Below are 16141 nucleotides of genomic sequence, written 5' to 3' on the forward strand. Positions count from 1 at the left end.
TTTACTCTGATATGGATGCCATAGAGGAAATTCAAGCAAAACTAATTTCTGAAATAGATAAAGTCAATACATCCAAAGTATAGCATCATCTAAGGCAAAAGAACAATGTTTGCACAACTATAGAAAGGGAAAAGTATTTGAAATGATGGCATACTCTACACTTAAACAAATTGATTAAAATTCAAAAAATACTTCAATCCTTCAATATATTCCTAAATCTGAAACACAAGGTCAATCTCCTTTCATAATTCATAAGATGTAAGCATGCCTTTTTTTGTTGAAATTATTAGTTTTCAAATATTTTAAGAGAGAAACATAATAATTAATCTCATTGCTAAAATCATCTTAACATGTAAAAACCAATATATTAAACATTTAATACTATTCAAATATTTATAAAAAGAAACAAGTTAACACTTAACTACTTAACTTTTAATAACCTTCACATATCAATAAGAAAAACAAACAAATTCAACACTTAATGACGATAAAATCTATTCAAATTTAAATCAAATTCAAATCTATTCAATTTTAGATTTTTTTTTTTTTTTAAAAAAAATGGGTTTTAGTCATATCTTTTGTTAATTCTACAGGAATAACTTTCACAAGTTGGTTTAACCCAACTTTCATCCAATTTAATCTTTTCAATAGACTTGAACAATCATTTTTAATACTCAAATTAAGTGGGTATTTGGTAAAACATAATACTTACTACTTAATGACTTAAGTTGACTTTAAGCTAAATTATACTTATATTATTTACTTAAAACTTATTACTTAATTTTTACTTTAAGTATCAAGGTTGTTTGATAAAATTAAATTAAAATTTATTTTAAATTATCAAATTGACATATTTAACCTCATGAATTATAAATAGGATAAAACAGATCGACTAACGATGGAGGTTGTGGAGTAGCAAAAGAGATTACAGAGGTAATTAGGGTAAATGAAGATGAAAAGGTAAAATGAAAATATGGACTTAAGAATAAATTAATTATTTTTACTTATTAATTAAGATTGTTTTTTACTTTAAGTCGTATAATTAAATTATTTTACCAAATATACTTTATTTACTTAATAATTTAAATTAAGTTATTAAACCACTTTAAGTTATTAAATTGATTTACCAAACACCTACTAAGTTGCAATTATATTTTTATTGGCACAAACTTAATTTGAGTTAAACTTAAGTCAAAGGATCAAATAACCTCTTACTAAACCAAACATTGATTTAAATTTTTTTATTATATTTATATTTATATTATCCTATGCAATAACTTAGTGTTATATACTTTAGAGAATGTTGTATTGCATATTATATTATTCTTTTTCAATATTATGTTGAATTTTTTTCTCATTTATGATTTAAATCTTGATATAATTGTATGAAAATAAAATTTGAAGACAAAAACATACAAGTAGGTTGTATGAAATCTATGAACCCGACAACTCGAGTTTTGGGTTGGAGTTTCGGTGGGCTTGGGCTTGGGCTTGGGTCAGAGTGTTTGTTAAAGTAGTTTCGAGGTGGCCTTAAACCCAACCCAGCCCAACCCAAGTTGCAGTCCTGTTGATTTGCATCTGTATTTTTCCAAATCAATTTGTTTTCGCGAAACATAACATTAGCTGCGAGAAATCAAAATAGCAGTGGAAGGCATGGAGAACGGACCAAAGAGGCGCAGAAGGGAACTGGAGCCCACAGTTCTTCACAAGGTGGGAGATGTAATCTCCGCCATTAACGAAGCCAAACACGTCGACCAACTCATTTGTGCTCTTCACTCCCTTGCTGTCCGCCTTTTCCCTCTCGACTCATCTGCTTTCTCAGGTCGGAAAATTTCCTATTCCTTCTGTTTGGCTTCCGAGAGAACTGAGGAAAAGAATAGGAAACGGAATTTTGAAACTTTCATGTCACTCCGTTTTGGTTTAGTGAGATTTGAGCGGCCAGGCTCAATTGAAATAAGGAGTTGAAATTAGGCGCAGTTGATGGAGGTTCTTTCGTTTTTTTCTGCGCCAATTTATGAGATTTATTATATCCGAAATTTTATTCTCTTTTCTTTGCCTCCGTTTTCTTGGGAAGCAAACTGTGGATTGATTTCGTTTGTTTCTTAGCAAATTAACGATGAACAGAGATTTTCATTTTCTTGGCTGTAAAAATTGACATGAAATATCACTAATCAGTTTTTATACATTTGAGTTCTAGGTAGCATCGATGAGCAGTACAGAGATCAAGTGAGTGTTGTTAATGTAGTTGATTTTGAAACTCATGCATTTCTTCTTAAATTTATTTCCAATTTCATGTAATTTAGTTCCATCCTGATACATTCAGGTCCTTAGGACTGAGGTCCCTTCTTCAGATGAGAGGAGTGATTGGTGGTGGGTGTTCTACCAAGGAACTGCATTTCCAACTTTGGCGAGGGTTTTGTTGTATGGTAAGTTGATTACCACATATGTAGGTACTGTTTGGTTAGATTTTGCAAGTACATTCTTGCTTTGAGGATCTAAGATTGCTTATATTGTCTTAGAAGTAATAAAAGTACTTCCAATATGTTAACCAAACAGTACCCTTGAACTTAATTTATTTGTTTTTTTAAGCAGCATTTTGTCTTGTCTTCTATATCCAGATAGTGAGGAAAAATCAAAGCCCGTAAATTAACAAGTTAAAATTTATGTTTGCTTCTTAAGCCATTCAACTCACTGTCTTTGGTTTAATGGAAAGTTAAGATATGTTTGTTTTGGTTTATTCATATAGTTTGCCTAGTTGGGACACATAATTCTCTCTGTATAGATAGTTCTCTTATCCTGGTCCCTGTCTTTTAAGAGGAGAGATAATGCTGGAAAATTTTATGCCAATTAATTATCCAAGTCCATGGTTGCTGATATAAGTTGTTACATGCAGAGGTTGCTTCCAACTGGCTAGCTTGTTTTCCTATTTCTGCACAAAAACATGTCTATGATGTTTTCTTTGTCGAAGGACTTGCCACTGAGGTTGTTCAGACTCTAGTGCCTTGTCTACAGCATAATGCACGGGATAGTCTTCGCGTCAACACTGTATGCTTAAATGCTGAAAGGTAAAGAGGTGAAACTTAGGTGTTGATATTATGTTTCTGATTTTTCCATTTTCAGTCTAGTTCAGGTTGCACATGAAAGTAGCTCTGTTGAATCCTTATTACTATAATATTTTGAACATATTCATCTAATTAAAAATTGAGCTACAGGATTCCACCCAACCTCTTCCACAACAATTCTGGATCCCCACTTGAAGAAAGGACCAGGAGGGTGATGTGCCCCACTTAAAAAAAATTGAAAAACATCTATGATGAGAATTGGGTTTGAGCCTAGTCACTATTTTGAAAAAAAAAAAAATACATTAACCACTAGGCTTAGTTCCTGCTTTTAGATGATTTCTGCCCCCCTGAAATAAATCTTATGTGTTGAAACCCCCTCCTCCTGCTCCTGCTCCTGCTCCTTCTGCCTTCACTTTTTGTTGGCCACTTATTATCTTCTTGTTATCAGTGTCTTGAGGACATGTTCTTGTTTCATGTGACCTATGTGTTGGTGTATCTAGTTAGAGTGCATTGTTAGAGTTAGAGTTCATATTCAAGCATATAATATGTGTTATTAGATATTTACTGCTACAATGTGTAATTAATAAATGCTGACTGTGGGCGACATGTCTGCATGAATAGTCAATGATCATAGATTCATAGGGGATATCTAACGATACTATCATTTATCCATCTGAGTTCTAGATAATCAGAAACTAGCAGTCTATCTATTAATATTTTCTTTTATTGTGACAGATTACTTGTCCTTTGCTTGTTTGAAAATGATGGAATACTCCAGATGGCTAGAGAATTTGGCAGTTCTTTTCAATCGGAAGATTCTATTAGTGAAAGAATGAAGCCAGCTGTATCTAGGGTGGCACAGCTCATGGTGTCTATACCTGACAAAGCGCCATTAGGAGCCCCAACTTCACTTTCATCACAGTATCCTTATTTTTCTTCTGCTGGAAATTTTCTGGGTTTCTATATACATAAATTTGATCTATTTGTGAAAGTTGAAGCGTTGAACTCTGTTTAACAGTTTATATCAACATGACACTTTCACAAATCCCTGTTCATGTGTTGGATTAGAACATATTTAAATAGAATGTTTAACTTCTAATGTCACTAGTCATTTAGGAATGATTTAATAATGCATGATTCATACATAATCCTTTTTTTTTTTTTTGATAAATAAAGGGTAAATATTATAAGTGAACAAGGATGCTATACATCAAGGTATATAGAGGGTTCCAAAAAGCACAACACTAGAGGGAGTGGACAACCAAAAAACAAACACTCTCACTCTTATCAAGAACCCACCCAATCTACAAAATCAATAAGAGACAATGAACCCACTTCTATGTGCATGCTACTCCAAGACAAAAGATTACCAAGGAATGAGTGTTTTAATGCTTGAACCGGTTGCTCCTTATTGTCAAACACTCTTTGGTTCTCTCCTTCCAAATTGTCCAAAAAATGCAAGGGAGAATCGCTCCTCAAAGCTTCTTATGTTTTCTTCCTACCGAGGAATCATGCCACTCTAAAAGAGTGTCCCTTACTGACGAAGGAAGGACCCAACCAATGCCAAATGAAGAGATAAAAAGTTGCCAAAGCAAATTCTCTATTTGCCCCAACTAGCTTGAATCTAATACAAGATCAACATCACAATGAATGAGAATGTGATCAACCGATTCCTCATCATATTTGCAAAGAACACATCTATTTGCCAAAGCCCATCTCTCTCTTGAATCTAATAGAAGATCAACACTTTGCCCCAACTAGCTTCCCAAGCTAAAAATGACACTTTTAAAAAGACTAAGGAATACTAGATGACGACAATAGGAAAGGGAGTCGCATACCTTGGCTCCAGAATGGAATAACAAGATTTAACTGAGAAGACCCCCTTTCTAGAACCCATCCACACCACTTTATCCTTCACACCCCTCTTCACAGACTTTTGAATTCTTAAGAAAAAAATCGTTTACATCGTTTAGCTCCCAATCATTTAAATGTCTAATGAAATGACGATTCCAATGCCCCCCCTGACCCATGTCATCCCAAACATCCGCCACCCAAGCCTCCTTTGATGCAACTAAGGCAAACAAGGAAGGGAAAGGCACTAGCTAAGGTTTCATCCCCACACCACTCATACATAATCATACTCCATTCTTTTATTCCTTTTGATTCATTGTTTATTCTTCACAAGAGTATCTCAGTTTCTTCTTCAAGCAGATTGCCATTCAACTTCTTGCTGGAGTTGAAGAAAAGAGTATGAAACTACATGATGAAGCAGCTAGCTTGGATAAAAATGGCATGGATGGTACCTTCCTATTTGTTGGAGAAACATTTGCTCGCATTTGTCGGCGTGGGTCTATAGGTAATCAGGAAATTTTCAGTTAGTGCAATTGAAAATTTACACTTAAGTAAGAGGAAAATGGCATTGTTTGTGTGACATCCTGTTTAAAGGAGCCACACTTCCCTGCTAATTTTGTTTTTGCTTCTCTTAGTGATTGACATTTTGGGAGAAAGGTGGCAATTGAACCTGTCATGACCCATGTTACTTCTGTGATCCATGGAACCTGCTATTGTTTTCTTCTCTACTGATACTTTTCCTTGAAACTATTAACTAAGAACCTCTTGTAACTTTCTTTTATTCATTGTGTCAAGAATGAGAGTACTAAAACTATTACCTAAATGTTAGTTGTTATTGTTTCACAGATGTGCTATTAGGAGAGGTCATCCCACGGATTCTCGCACATATAAGGAGCTGCTTGCAGTCAAATACTGATTTAATTGATGCAGATGTATTTGAGACAAATCCTGGTTTTCTATTTTGGTCAAAGATGATGGAAGCAATTAAAGATCCATATGCTGTGGAAAGAATGTCTGAACAGATTCTGCATTATCTGGCAACTGAACAAGCAAGTGATACTGAAGCTTACTGGACTCTGTGGATGTTGTTTCATCAAATTTTTTATCGTCAAAAGTCAGTGAGGTATGCGTACGTGGCTCCTACAAGGGCCTTCTTTGCTTATGAAATACATGTTGTTCTGTAACACAAAATTTTGATTAATCATTAAATTTATAATTCTAGAATCCATGCCATAGAAATGTTGACTTTCCGTTTTTTGCATTTTCTCCATTTCTTTCTTGACATAATGTTATTAATTTCTGCAAATCAATAGTATTGTGTCATGATTCTGAGGTAATGTTACCAACATATTAGGAATATTGTTGATTTTCCTCTAATCTTTGGTACACTGACTAGCAGTCTTTGATTTCTTGAGTGAATGCTGACAAAATGACTCACTAATCTAGAATTGACTAATTTATCATTTTCCTTGGACCCAATCATCATACAGATGCTTAAAGCAAACAGAATAGCAATCAGGTTCTAGTGGACTGAAAGTGAAATTATTTTTACAATTTCATAATTTTCATTACTTATGGGAGAAGAAGGCAAAGTTCCTTATCATTTCAAGTTGATGTGTTTCAACAATACTAGATATTGTTTTTTGTACTTGGGTAATGGCCTTATTTGGTGTGCTTTAATATGTCTTGTGTACTTGCCTATGGGAAATATTGATTTTTCTTTCTCTTTTAGGTCTATGTTTATTGACAAATTTTTACTCTGGAAAGTATTTCCTCTTTGTTGCTTGAGATGGATCCTTCAATTTGCCGTTCTTGAATGCCCACCTGGAGCCAATTCACTAACAAAGGGCCACAATACCCGTGGTCTTATAGACACAGTGCAACACTTGGTAACAGTATGGTCCAAACAGGAATTTGTGCAGTCAGCCCCAATAGAGCAGCAAACTTGTATCCTTCCTCTCTCCTTCCCCCCTTGAATGAAATATTCCCTTGAGAGATTCTTTCTGTAATTGGCCAGATTGTTTGTAGGAAGTTTGATATTTACCAGAAAGAAAACAGATATTTTGTAATTAATGAATTTTCTTGTCACAAAAAGGAAATGTTATTTTCTCATAGGTGCTCCTCCTCTTATTATTCATGATATTTGGGATCATGCTTCATTCTTTTGTCACATTTCCTTTCTTCCCCTGGATTCCACTGTGCCTTGACTTAAGATGCAGATATAACCGCAGCTGTAGGGATTTCTCTAGAGAAGATGTCAAAAGAAGAACTAGATGCAACGAAGGAAGTGATGCATTCAATCCTTCGAGGAGTTAGCTGTAGAATCTTGTTACTTTGATACTACTTGGCATCTTATGGTGCTGATATTGTTGTTCTTATATCTTGTCCAATTCCTGACAGGTAGGCTGGAGAGCCCTGACCATCTGGTTCGGAGAATGGCTAGCAGTGTCGCATTAGTATTTTCTAAAGTGGTTGACCCAAAAAATCCTTTGCACCTTGATGATAGCTGCAGTGGGGAGACTATTGACTGGGAGTTTGGATTAGTTACCCCAGATAAAGGGATTCAAGTTGCCTCATCTTCCACGGAAAAGGGTATAAAAGAAATAGAAAATTCTACTGCTTCAGTTGCAGGAAAGGAATTGGACTCTGCAGTTGACGGTGGAGCGGGCAATAATTTGAAGGATAGAGACAAGAAATTATCTAAATTTAGGTTAGTTGATCCAGATGAGATTATTGATCCAGCAATGTTAAATGATGAATCCACTTCTGGTGGCAGTGATGATGATAATGCAAGTGACAATTCTGAAAGCTCAAATGACTCATCTTTACAGCCATATGACTTGTCAGATGATGACACGGATTTGAAAAAAAAAATCACGCAGGTGGTTGATGTTGTTGGAGCATTACGGAAATCTGACGATGCAGATGGTGTAAGTCATTATAGTAATTGTCTATCTTTGTCTCCTAAGGTTATCTTGAAAGTAAACCTCAAAACAAGTTTTTGCTATTTGTGAGGTCCAACATTTTATATTGCCAACTGTAGGATTTCCCTAATGAACTCTAACAAAATCTCTAGGATAAATCAGTGGAACCAACAGCTGTAATTACCCATTGCAGTTTGTTTTCATGCCTAGGTATCACTTGTGGAAGCCATCTATGCCTTATTTACTTTCATTTGACATCTATAAATATATTTTTTAGAAAGCTGTAACTTGGAAAGGTGTTTAACTAAAAATCCCCTATGAGAATGAAAACAATTTCTTAATTTTTCAGGTTGAAAGGGCTCTTGATGTTGCCGAAAATCTTGTTCGTGCCTCGCCAGATGAGCTTCGGCATTTGACAGGCGACCTTGTCAGAACACTTGTACAGGTTCGTTGTTCTGATTTGACCATAGAAGGGGAGGAAGAATCGGCTGAAGAAAAGAGGCAAAAAGCACTGGTTGCTTTGCTCGTCACTTGTCCATTCGAGTCTCTTGATGCTCTCCATAAATTATTATATTCACCCAATGTGGATGTCAGTCAACGCATACTTATACTTGACATCATGACAGATGCTGCACAGGAACTCGCTGATACTAGAACCATGAAACCGAAACGTCAGCCTGGAGCCCTCATATCAACCATTTCGGAGACTCAACCATGGTTCCTGCCCTCTAGCATAGGGCCTCCCGGAGCTGGTTCATGGAAAGAGATGTCAGGAACAGGATCTTTGTTGAATTTATCATATAGCTATGAGAGGGAACTTCCCCCAAAACCCAATCAGGTAAAAAGAGGAAAGACTCGCCGATGGAGCCTCAGATTGAAAAATATGCCAGAAAGCCAGACAGAATGGTCTCAGAACAAGTTTCCTTTGTATGCAGCAGCATTTATGCTTCCAGCCATGCAGGGGTTTGATAAGAGAAGGCATGGTGTTGACTTGCTTGCTAGGGACTTTATTGTCCTGGGAAAACTGATATATATGCTTGGTGTATGTATGAAATGTGCAAGTATGCATCCCGAAGCGTCGGCTTTGGCTTCACCACTTCTGGATATGCTAAGCTCCAGGTATTGAACATCAGTATATAGATGCTTAGCTATAAAGCACTACTTTAGGTATAGTCTTTATGGAGTTAATTTACATGTTCAGTATCAGGGTAGAACCTATCATCAGGTCTGGCTACCAATACCATATACAACTGACACTAACATGGGAATTAATGGTAGGTATACTTATTAAAAATGGTGGGTTCATCCCTGCATCAGTGAGTCATGTGCTGATCTTCCTGGTGGCAGGAACCATTTGTTTATCCAGCGGTTGATATTATGGCTGTTAACATGCAGGGAGGTATGCTATCACAAAGAAGCTTATGTCAGGAGATCTGTCCTTTTTGCAGCTTCATGCGTGTTGATGGCACTTCATCCCTCTTATGTAGCATCTGCCTTGGTGGAAGGAAATCCTGAGCTTTCTAAAGGGCTTGAATGGGTTCGCACATGGGCTCTTAATGTAGCTGATACAGATACTGATAAAGACTGCTATACTGTAAGCAAAAAATTATGTTCCATGGAGGCCAGGATTTCTAGCTTGCTTTTTTTGTCTTGTTGTTTTCTGCTTGTCACTCACAGTGCATGATTTAAATCTGTTTTTGAAAGTCTATGCCAACTTTTGGGGCTCATGAAACAGCAACAAAAAACCTAGTTTTGTTTGTAGTGCATTGATTGATGGAACTGCAAATTAAGCATCATCTGCCTCCAAGTTCATCATGTAGTACATTTAAGAGCCCTTCATCATGCTTAATTATGTTGGCAACACCTCTTCATTCTCCCCTTATTGAAAATAGTCGCTCCTGTGTATTTTCCAACCATCATTCCTATCTCCTTCAATCTACATCTAGTATCCATATTTATTGAAGAATTTACATATGTTTGACAATTTCACACTTTCTAAATGTTAAAAGAGAGAAAAAGGAGAAAAACCTTGATTCTCATTCATCTGTTTTCTACTTACAATTGAGAGATATATATATACAAGGCTAGGAGTCCTAACTACCATACATGTGACCTATATTAACAAGGAAAGATAATATACTATAAATACATTATATTCAACACTCCCCCTCAAGCTGGAGCATATACGTCATATGCACCAAGCTTGTTACAAATATATTTAATCCTAGGACTTCTGAGAGATTTAGTGAAGATGTCTGCTAGTTGATCATTTGAATTAACAAAACTTGTAGCAACACATCCTGATGCGATCTTCTCTCTAATGAAATGACAGTCAACTTCAATATGCTTAGTCATTTCATGAAAGACTAGATTGGATGCAATATGTAATGCGGCCTGGTTATCACAGATGAGTTTCATCTGTTCATCCTTTCCAAATCTCAACTCCTGAAGAAGATGTCTCAACCATATGAGTTCACATGTTGCCAAAGCCATAGCTCGATACTCGGCTTTAGCGCTAGATCTGGCCACTACATCTTGTTTCTTACTCTTCCAAGATATTAGATTACCTCCAATAAAAACACAGTACCCTAAAGTGGAACGTCTATCTGTGGGTGAGCCAGCCCAATTTGCATCTGTGTAACCAACAACTTGAGTATGACCTCTGTTCTCGTACAATACACCTTGGCCTGGTGTACTTTTGATATATCGAAGAATACGGATTACGGCATCCCAATGGCTATCACATGGTGACTGTAGGAATTGACTAACAACACTCACAGGAAAAGAAATGTCTGGACGAGTAATGGTGAGATAGTTCAATTTACCTACGAGCCGTCGATATCTCCCAGGGTCTCCTAAAGGCTCCCCCTGTCCTGGTACAAGTTTGACATTCGGATCCATAGGTGTGTCTACCGGTTTACAGTCTAACATACCGGTTTCTTCCAGGATGTCTAAAGCATACTTCCTTTGGGAAAGGACCACACCAGAACTGGATTGAGCTATCTCAATTCCCAAGAAATACTTGAGTTTCCCTAAGTCTTTGGTCTGAAAGTGGGTAAAAAGATGTTGCTTTAGTTTCTGAATACCATCCTGATCACTGCCTGTAATGACGATGTCGTCCACATAAACAATCAGATAAATACACTGCCCCAAGGAGTTATGATGATAAAAAACTTAATGGTCTGCTGTACTGCGAAGCATGCCAAACTCTTGAACAACAGAACTAAAACGGCTAAACCATGTTCGAGGAGATTGTTTCAAGCCATATAGAGAACGGCGTAACCTGCACACTAAACCAGACTCCCCCTGAGCAACAAAACCAGGAGGTTGCTCCATATAAACTTCCTCGGCAAGATCACCATGAAGGAAGGCATTTTTAATATCCAACTGATAAAGAGGCCAAGAACACATAGCAGCCATGGAGAGAAGCAAGCGGACAGAAGCAATCTTGGCAACAGGGGAAAATGTGTCACCATAATCAGAACCATAAACTTGAGTATAGCCTTTAGCAACTAAGCGGGCCTTAAGGCGATCAACCTGACCATCAGGACCAACCTTAACGGCATAGACCCAACGACAACCAACTGTAGATTTACCAAAGGGTAAAACAACAAGATCCCAAGTGTCATTAGAGTGCAGAGCAGCCATTTCATCCACCATTGCCTGTCGCCAGCCTGGATGGGAAAGAGCTTCATGGGTGCTCTTTGGAAGAGAAACAGAGGATATAGCAGAAACAAAAGCAGAATAGGGTGAAGATAAGCGATGATAACTCAAAAAATTGTAAATAGGATGAGGATTACGAGTAGAGCGAGTACCTTTCCGAATAGCAATGGGTAAGTCATTAGGAGAAGGCAGAGCCGGGGCAGGTGAAGCCGAAGGGATAGGAAGTGAGTCAGCAGGTGCCTCAGGAAAAGGGAGAGGAGCAACGACACGAGGGCGACGATAATAAACCTGAAGTGGTCGAGGGGGCATAGCATCAGGTGGGGAGACAATGGGAATGGGCAAAACTTCAGAAACAGGAAGAGACTCAGAAGTGGTGGAAAAGAATGGTGAGTCCTCAAAGAAGGTGACATCAGCGGAGACAAAGTATCTATGAGTCTCAAGGGAATAACAACGATAACCCTTCTGAAGTCTGGAATATCCCAAGAAGAGGCACTTCATGGCTTTGGCGGAAAGCTTGTCTTGTCCAGGAGTGAGAATATGAACAAAGCAAGTACAACCAAAGACACGAGGAGGAAGGAAATAAAGTGGTTGGTCAGGGAAGAGAAGGGAGTGAGGAATCTGATCGTGTAAGACAGAGGAGGGCATACGATTAATCAAATAACAAGCGGTAAGAACAGCGTCCCCCCAAAAATGAAAAGGAACGTGACTATGGAGGAGGAGAGTACGAGCTGTCTCAACAAGATGTCGATTCTTGCGTTCAGCTACCCCATTTTGTTGAGGAGTATGAGCACAAGAAGACTGATGAAGAATTCCATGATGAGACATAAACGAAATAAATTGGGCTGAAAAATATTCCCTGGCATTGTCACTGCGTAACACACGAATAGAAATATTGAACTGGGTTTGGATTTCAGTATAAAATTTCTGGAAAATAGAGAATAACTCAGCTCGATTTTTCATTAAAAATAACCAAGTACATCGAGAATAGTCATCAATGAAAGTGACAAAATACTGAAATCCTAAAGTAGACGCAGTCCGACAAGGACCCCAAACATCAGTGTGGACAAGCTCAAAAGGAGACTTTGCCCGATTATTCAAACGCTTTGGGAACGAGACACGAGTATGTTTCCCAAGCTGACATGACTCACACGGAAGCGACGACAAAGTGGAAAAACGAGGAACCATCTTCTGGAACTTGGAAAGACTAGGGTGGCCCAGACGATTGTGAATGAGGAGAGGAGCATCAGTGGAAATGCAAACTGCAGGAGATGAATCTGAGGTGAGGTGATAGAGGCCTTGAGACTCACGTCCTATGCCAATCGTCTTCCCCGTACTCCGGTCCTGCAAGGTCACAAATTTATCAGAAAAGGTAATAGAGCAATTAAGAGTACGAGTGAGTTTGCTGATGGAAATAAGATTAAAAGGACATTCAGGAGTATAAAGGACAGAAGTGAGAGGTAGAGAAGGCAGAGGAAGGGCCAAACCAATACCTTTAGCCACAGTTTGAGAACCATTAGCTAAGGTAACAGTAGGTAAATCAGAGGTAGTAGTAATAGAGGAGAAAAGATCCTTATTACCAGATAGGTGATCAGATGCTCCAGAATCTAGAATCCAGGGTCCAAGAGAAGATGTGTGGGTAAGGCAGGCAGAGGCATTACCAGGCTGGGCAACAGAGGCAATAGAAGTCTGAGATGTCTGAGATGCGGAGGAGCTCGGAGGCTGAGGCAACGGAGAATCAGAGGACTGGGCCATATGGGCAGTGCGAGGAGGTGGAGATCCAGAGATAACAGAGGTAAAGATCTGATTTTTGGTGGTCATATTCACGTATTTGGATCGAAGAGAGCCCTAATACGGCTTCAGATTGCGGCGTGGCACCACCGAAAAAGGGAGACGGCCTCAGATCGCGACGTGGTACCACCAGAAGGGTAGAAGAACACTTCCCAAGGCACGTGCAGGGATTGGGGTGGAGAAAAAGTAGCCGGAACTTCGCCGGAAAGGCTGTTTGGAGGGCTGACGGAGACAAAAATCCCCAAAAGAGGTACGTGCAGGGCTCGGATGGGAGAACCAGGTAGGTAGGGATGCTGGTCGGCGTCAGGCGAGGCTGGAGGAGGAGGCGCGTCGCCGGAAAAGGTCTCACGCGCCAGCGCGTGAGATTCAGTCGCCGGCCGGAGAAGTGCGCGTGGCCGGCGCATGGAGGGTTTTCTGGCTCCGATGCTTTTGAAGAAGTTGGAGATCTCCTCCAGGCGCTCCTCTTGGTGTGGTCGGTGTCGGAAAAAGACGTCGCCGGAAAAGTTCACCGGAAAGTCGCCGGAAAGTTCGCAGGAAAAGGTTGTCGGCGTGGTGGAGATCCGACGGCGATGAGGTTGTCAGGAGTGGTTCGGGAAGAAAATGAGGGGACCGGAGTGAAATACGGTCACTAGACGGTTCGCCGGAATTGATTACACGGCTAAACCGAAAAAAAATTAGGTTTTCTCCTTTGGCTCTGATACCATGTTAAAAGAGAGAAAAAGGAGAAAAACCTTGATTCTCATTCATCTGTTTTCTACTTACAATTGAGAGATATATATATACAAGGCTAGGAGTCCTAACTACCATACATGTGACCTATATTAACAAGGAAAGATAATATACTATAAATACATTATATTCAACACTAAATATGCCTAATCTGTTTGCCCACAACAAATGTCATTACATGGGAGCTCCTGTTTCTCTCATGCTAGTTTAGATTTAAGATTTATGATAATGAGTCACCTTGTCTAAGCCCTTCTGCCTTTTTCAAGAAGCCCACAGGAGTCTCTCCCAATTTCCATGAGCAGGATACAGATGAGATGGAGATGCCCACCAGCATCCATTTCTTCAATTTTTTTTTCCTATCAAAACTCCATCTTTGTCATGATTTATTATTGTCATAATCATCGGTTGTAAAGTTCCAACCCCCATCTGTTGCAATATGCACATGAGAGAATTGCAAGAAACACAATCATGCGTCGTTTCGAGGTTTAATAGGAGATAACCCTCAAGTTTTTGCTTATGGCTCTGGCATCATCATTTGCTAAGGCTGCTAATGATCTGCCTCCTCGCACCCCCACCCTTTGCACAAGTTTCCTTTTCTTTTTGGATGGAAAAGCTTTTCAAAAGAGCTATGTTCCTGTGGACCTCTCAGTTTTACCTGTTTAAATATTAACAATTATTTTCTAAACTGTAAATAATACTCATAATGCTTCTTGGAAATCATAATATCGGTCAGCGCTTCCTTTCTTTGACATCAAGAACTTTTAGAAACTAACTTATACAGTTATACTCTGTAGAACAGAAATTAGGTGGAACACGGGTTGATTCGTCTTTCCACACTGGGATAGCAGTTCTGCTTTGCTGATAACCCATATAAGAGGCCTATACATAAAGTGATATTGCAGGATAGTACGTTCAATAGATATGTTCAATAGATCCCAACCTTTGATCTTGAAGGAGCTCATAGATGGGCAAAAGAATTCTACTGGCTATTCAGTGAATTGTTTTTTCCAGAGGGCATCTCACATCTTGAGTGTCATCTGAACTAGTCAAGTCTAGACATGGTTACCGGTACCTATGAAACCATGCTGCCTCAAAAGGGTTGAACTCTAAGAGTGTATGTATAGCATAGAACTATTAATGTCATTGTGGAAATATAGTACTTGGTTTAGAATATTACGGGATCCACACCAACATTTAAGTGTTGTTTAGGATGCACATAACATATCTTTATTTTTATTTTTATTTTTATTTTTTTGGGCTGTCTGTATACCTAGTGTGTACGCAGGCTGCATCCCCTTCTTTTGTTAGGCACTTAAAATATTACATTTATCCGGGTTTATTGATCAAAGAAAGAAATATTCTAATAGCTATTTTTTTTGGTATGTTTTCTGTTAAAACAATCTTTTTCTGGAAATCCTGAACGTTTATATTTTGATGCTGCATCCAACAGAACTGATGAGATATTTTTATTTCAGATGGCTATGACATGTCTCCAACTCCATGCGGAGATGGCTCTCCAAGCTTCCCGAGCACTAGAGACATCAGAAAGCACATTCAAGACAAAGAGCATCGGTCTGTCTTCTAATATGTTGAAGGGGGAAATTAAAATTCCCCACCCAAGTGTACAATACTAAATTGAATGATCTTGTTTCTGTAAGCCATTTTGGTATTGTTTTATGCCGTAAGACTTATTTTTTTACCAGTTTGATTGTGTATCTATAAATCCGGGTTAGCTCATACAAGAGTGGCATTTTTACATGTAAGAATGGAAGCTACATTGAGTTTGCTTTCAAGGTGAGAAAGGAGAAAATGCTGTGTAAAGCTTGTAATAAATAAATATAAACCTTATACCTTTTCTTTTATGACAAAAAGGGCAAAACCAAATTTTAGAAACCATTTAAAATGGTAACGTATCGGCTAGCTTGCATGCTGATAGGGCATGATCCAAGTGTACGATAGAAGCCAATTATTTCCATGTATGAATCCATGTTGCCATATTTCAATTAGCTGTAAAGTATTGTTTGGGCAATTTCCAAAACAAAGGATCTTCTCTAGTGGGTAGGCCAAGTTGAAACTGTAGCCTCATTGCCCTGCAGCTTTGGAGAGCACCAAGGATATACCTAT

General features: G+C 38.4%; 1 protein-coding gene across 3 annotated transcripts; it reads left to right on the forward strand.

Annotated features, from left to right (window-relative positions):
- Nucleotides 1-1599: 1599 nt before the first annotated feature.
- On the forward strand, nucleotides 1600-15910 carry LOC100256409 (uncharacterized). 3 transcript variants are annotated; one of them, XM_010664732.3, is made up of 13 exons: nucleotides 1600-1822; nucleotides 2198-2226; nucleotides 2324-2426; nucleotides 2894-3065; nucleotides 3798-3983; nucleotides 5258-5418; nucleotides 5760-6036; nucleotides 6646-6860; nucleotides 7133-7231; nucleotides 7314-7843; nucleotides 8187-8956; nucleotides 9233-9431; nucleotides 15493-15910. In XM_010664732.3, the coding sequence occupies exons 1-13, from the start codon at nucleotides 1654-1656 to the stop codon at nucleotides 15649-15651; spliced, it is 3069 nt and encodes a 1022-aa protein (XP_010663034.1). In that variant the 5' UTR covers nucleotides 1600-1653; the 3' UTR covers nucleotides 15652-15910. The 3 variants fall into 3 exon arrangements, with proteins under 3 accessions (XP_010663034.1, XP_010663036.1, XP_059589922.1); XM_059733939.1 differs by having other exon boundaries at nucleotides 1747-1822; nucleotides 2304-2426; XM_010664734.3 differs by lacking the exons at nucleotides 6646-6860; nucleotides 7133-7231 and having other exon boundaries at nucleotides 7318-7843.
- The last annotated feature ends 231 nt before the right edge of the window (nucleotides 15911-16141 follow it).

The sequence above is a fragment of the Vitis vinifera genome, chromosome 17 (assembly GCF_030704535.1).
Source record: "Vitis vinifera cultivar Pinot Noir 40024 chromosome 17, ASM3070453v1".
Classification (NCBI taxonomy): domain Eukaryota; kingdom Viridiplantae; phylum Streptophyta; class Magnoliopsida; order Vitales; family Vitaceae; genus Vitis; species Vitis vinifera.

Coding starts and splice junctions, on each gene's coding strand:
- LOC100256409 (XM_010664732.3), top strand. CDS start 1,654: ATGGAGAACGGACCAAAGAGGCGCAGAAGGGAACTGGAGCCCACAGTT. Junction 1,823..2,197: donor CGACTCATCTGCTTTCTCAG/GTCGGAAAATTT, acceptor TTTGAGTTCTAG/GTAGCATCGATGAGCAGTAC. Junction 6,037..6,645: donor TATCGTCAAAAGTCAGTGAG/GTATGCGTACGT, acceptor TTTCTCTTTTAG/GTCTATGTTTATTGACAAAT.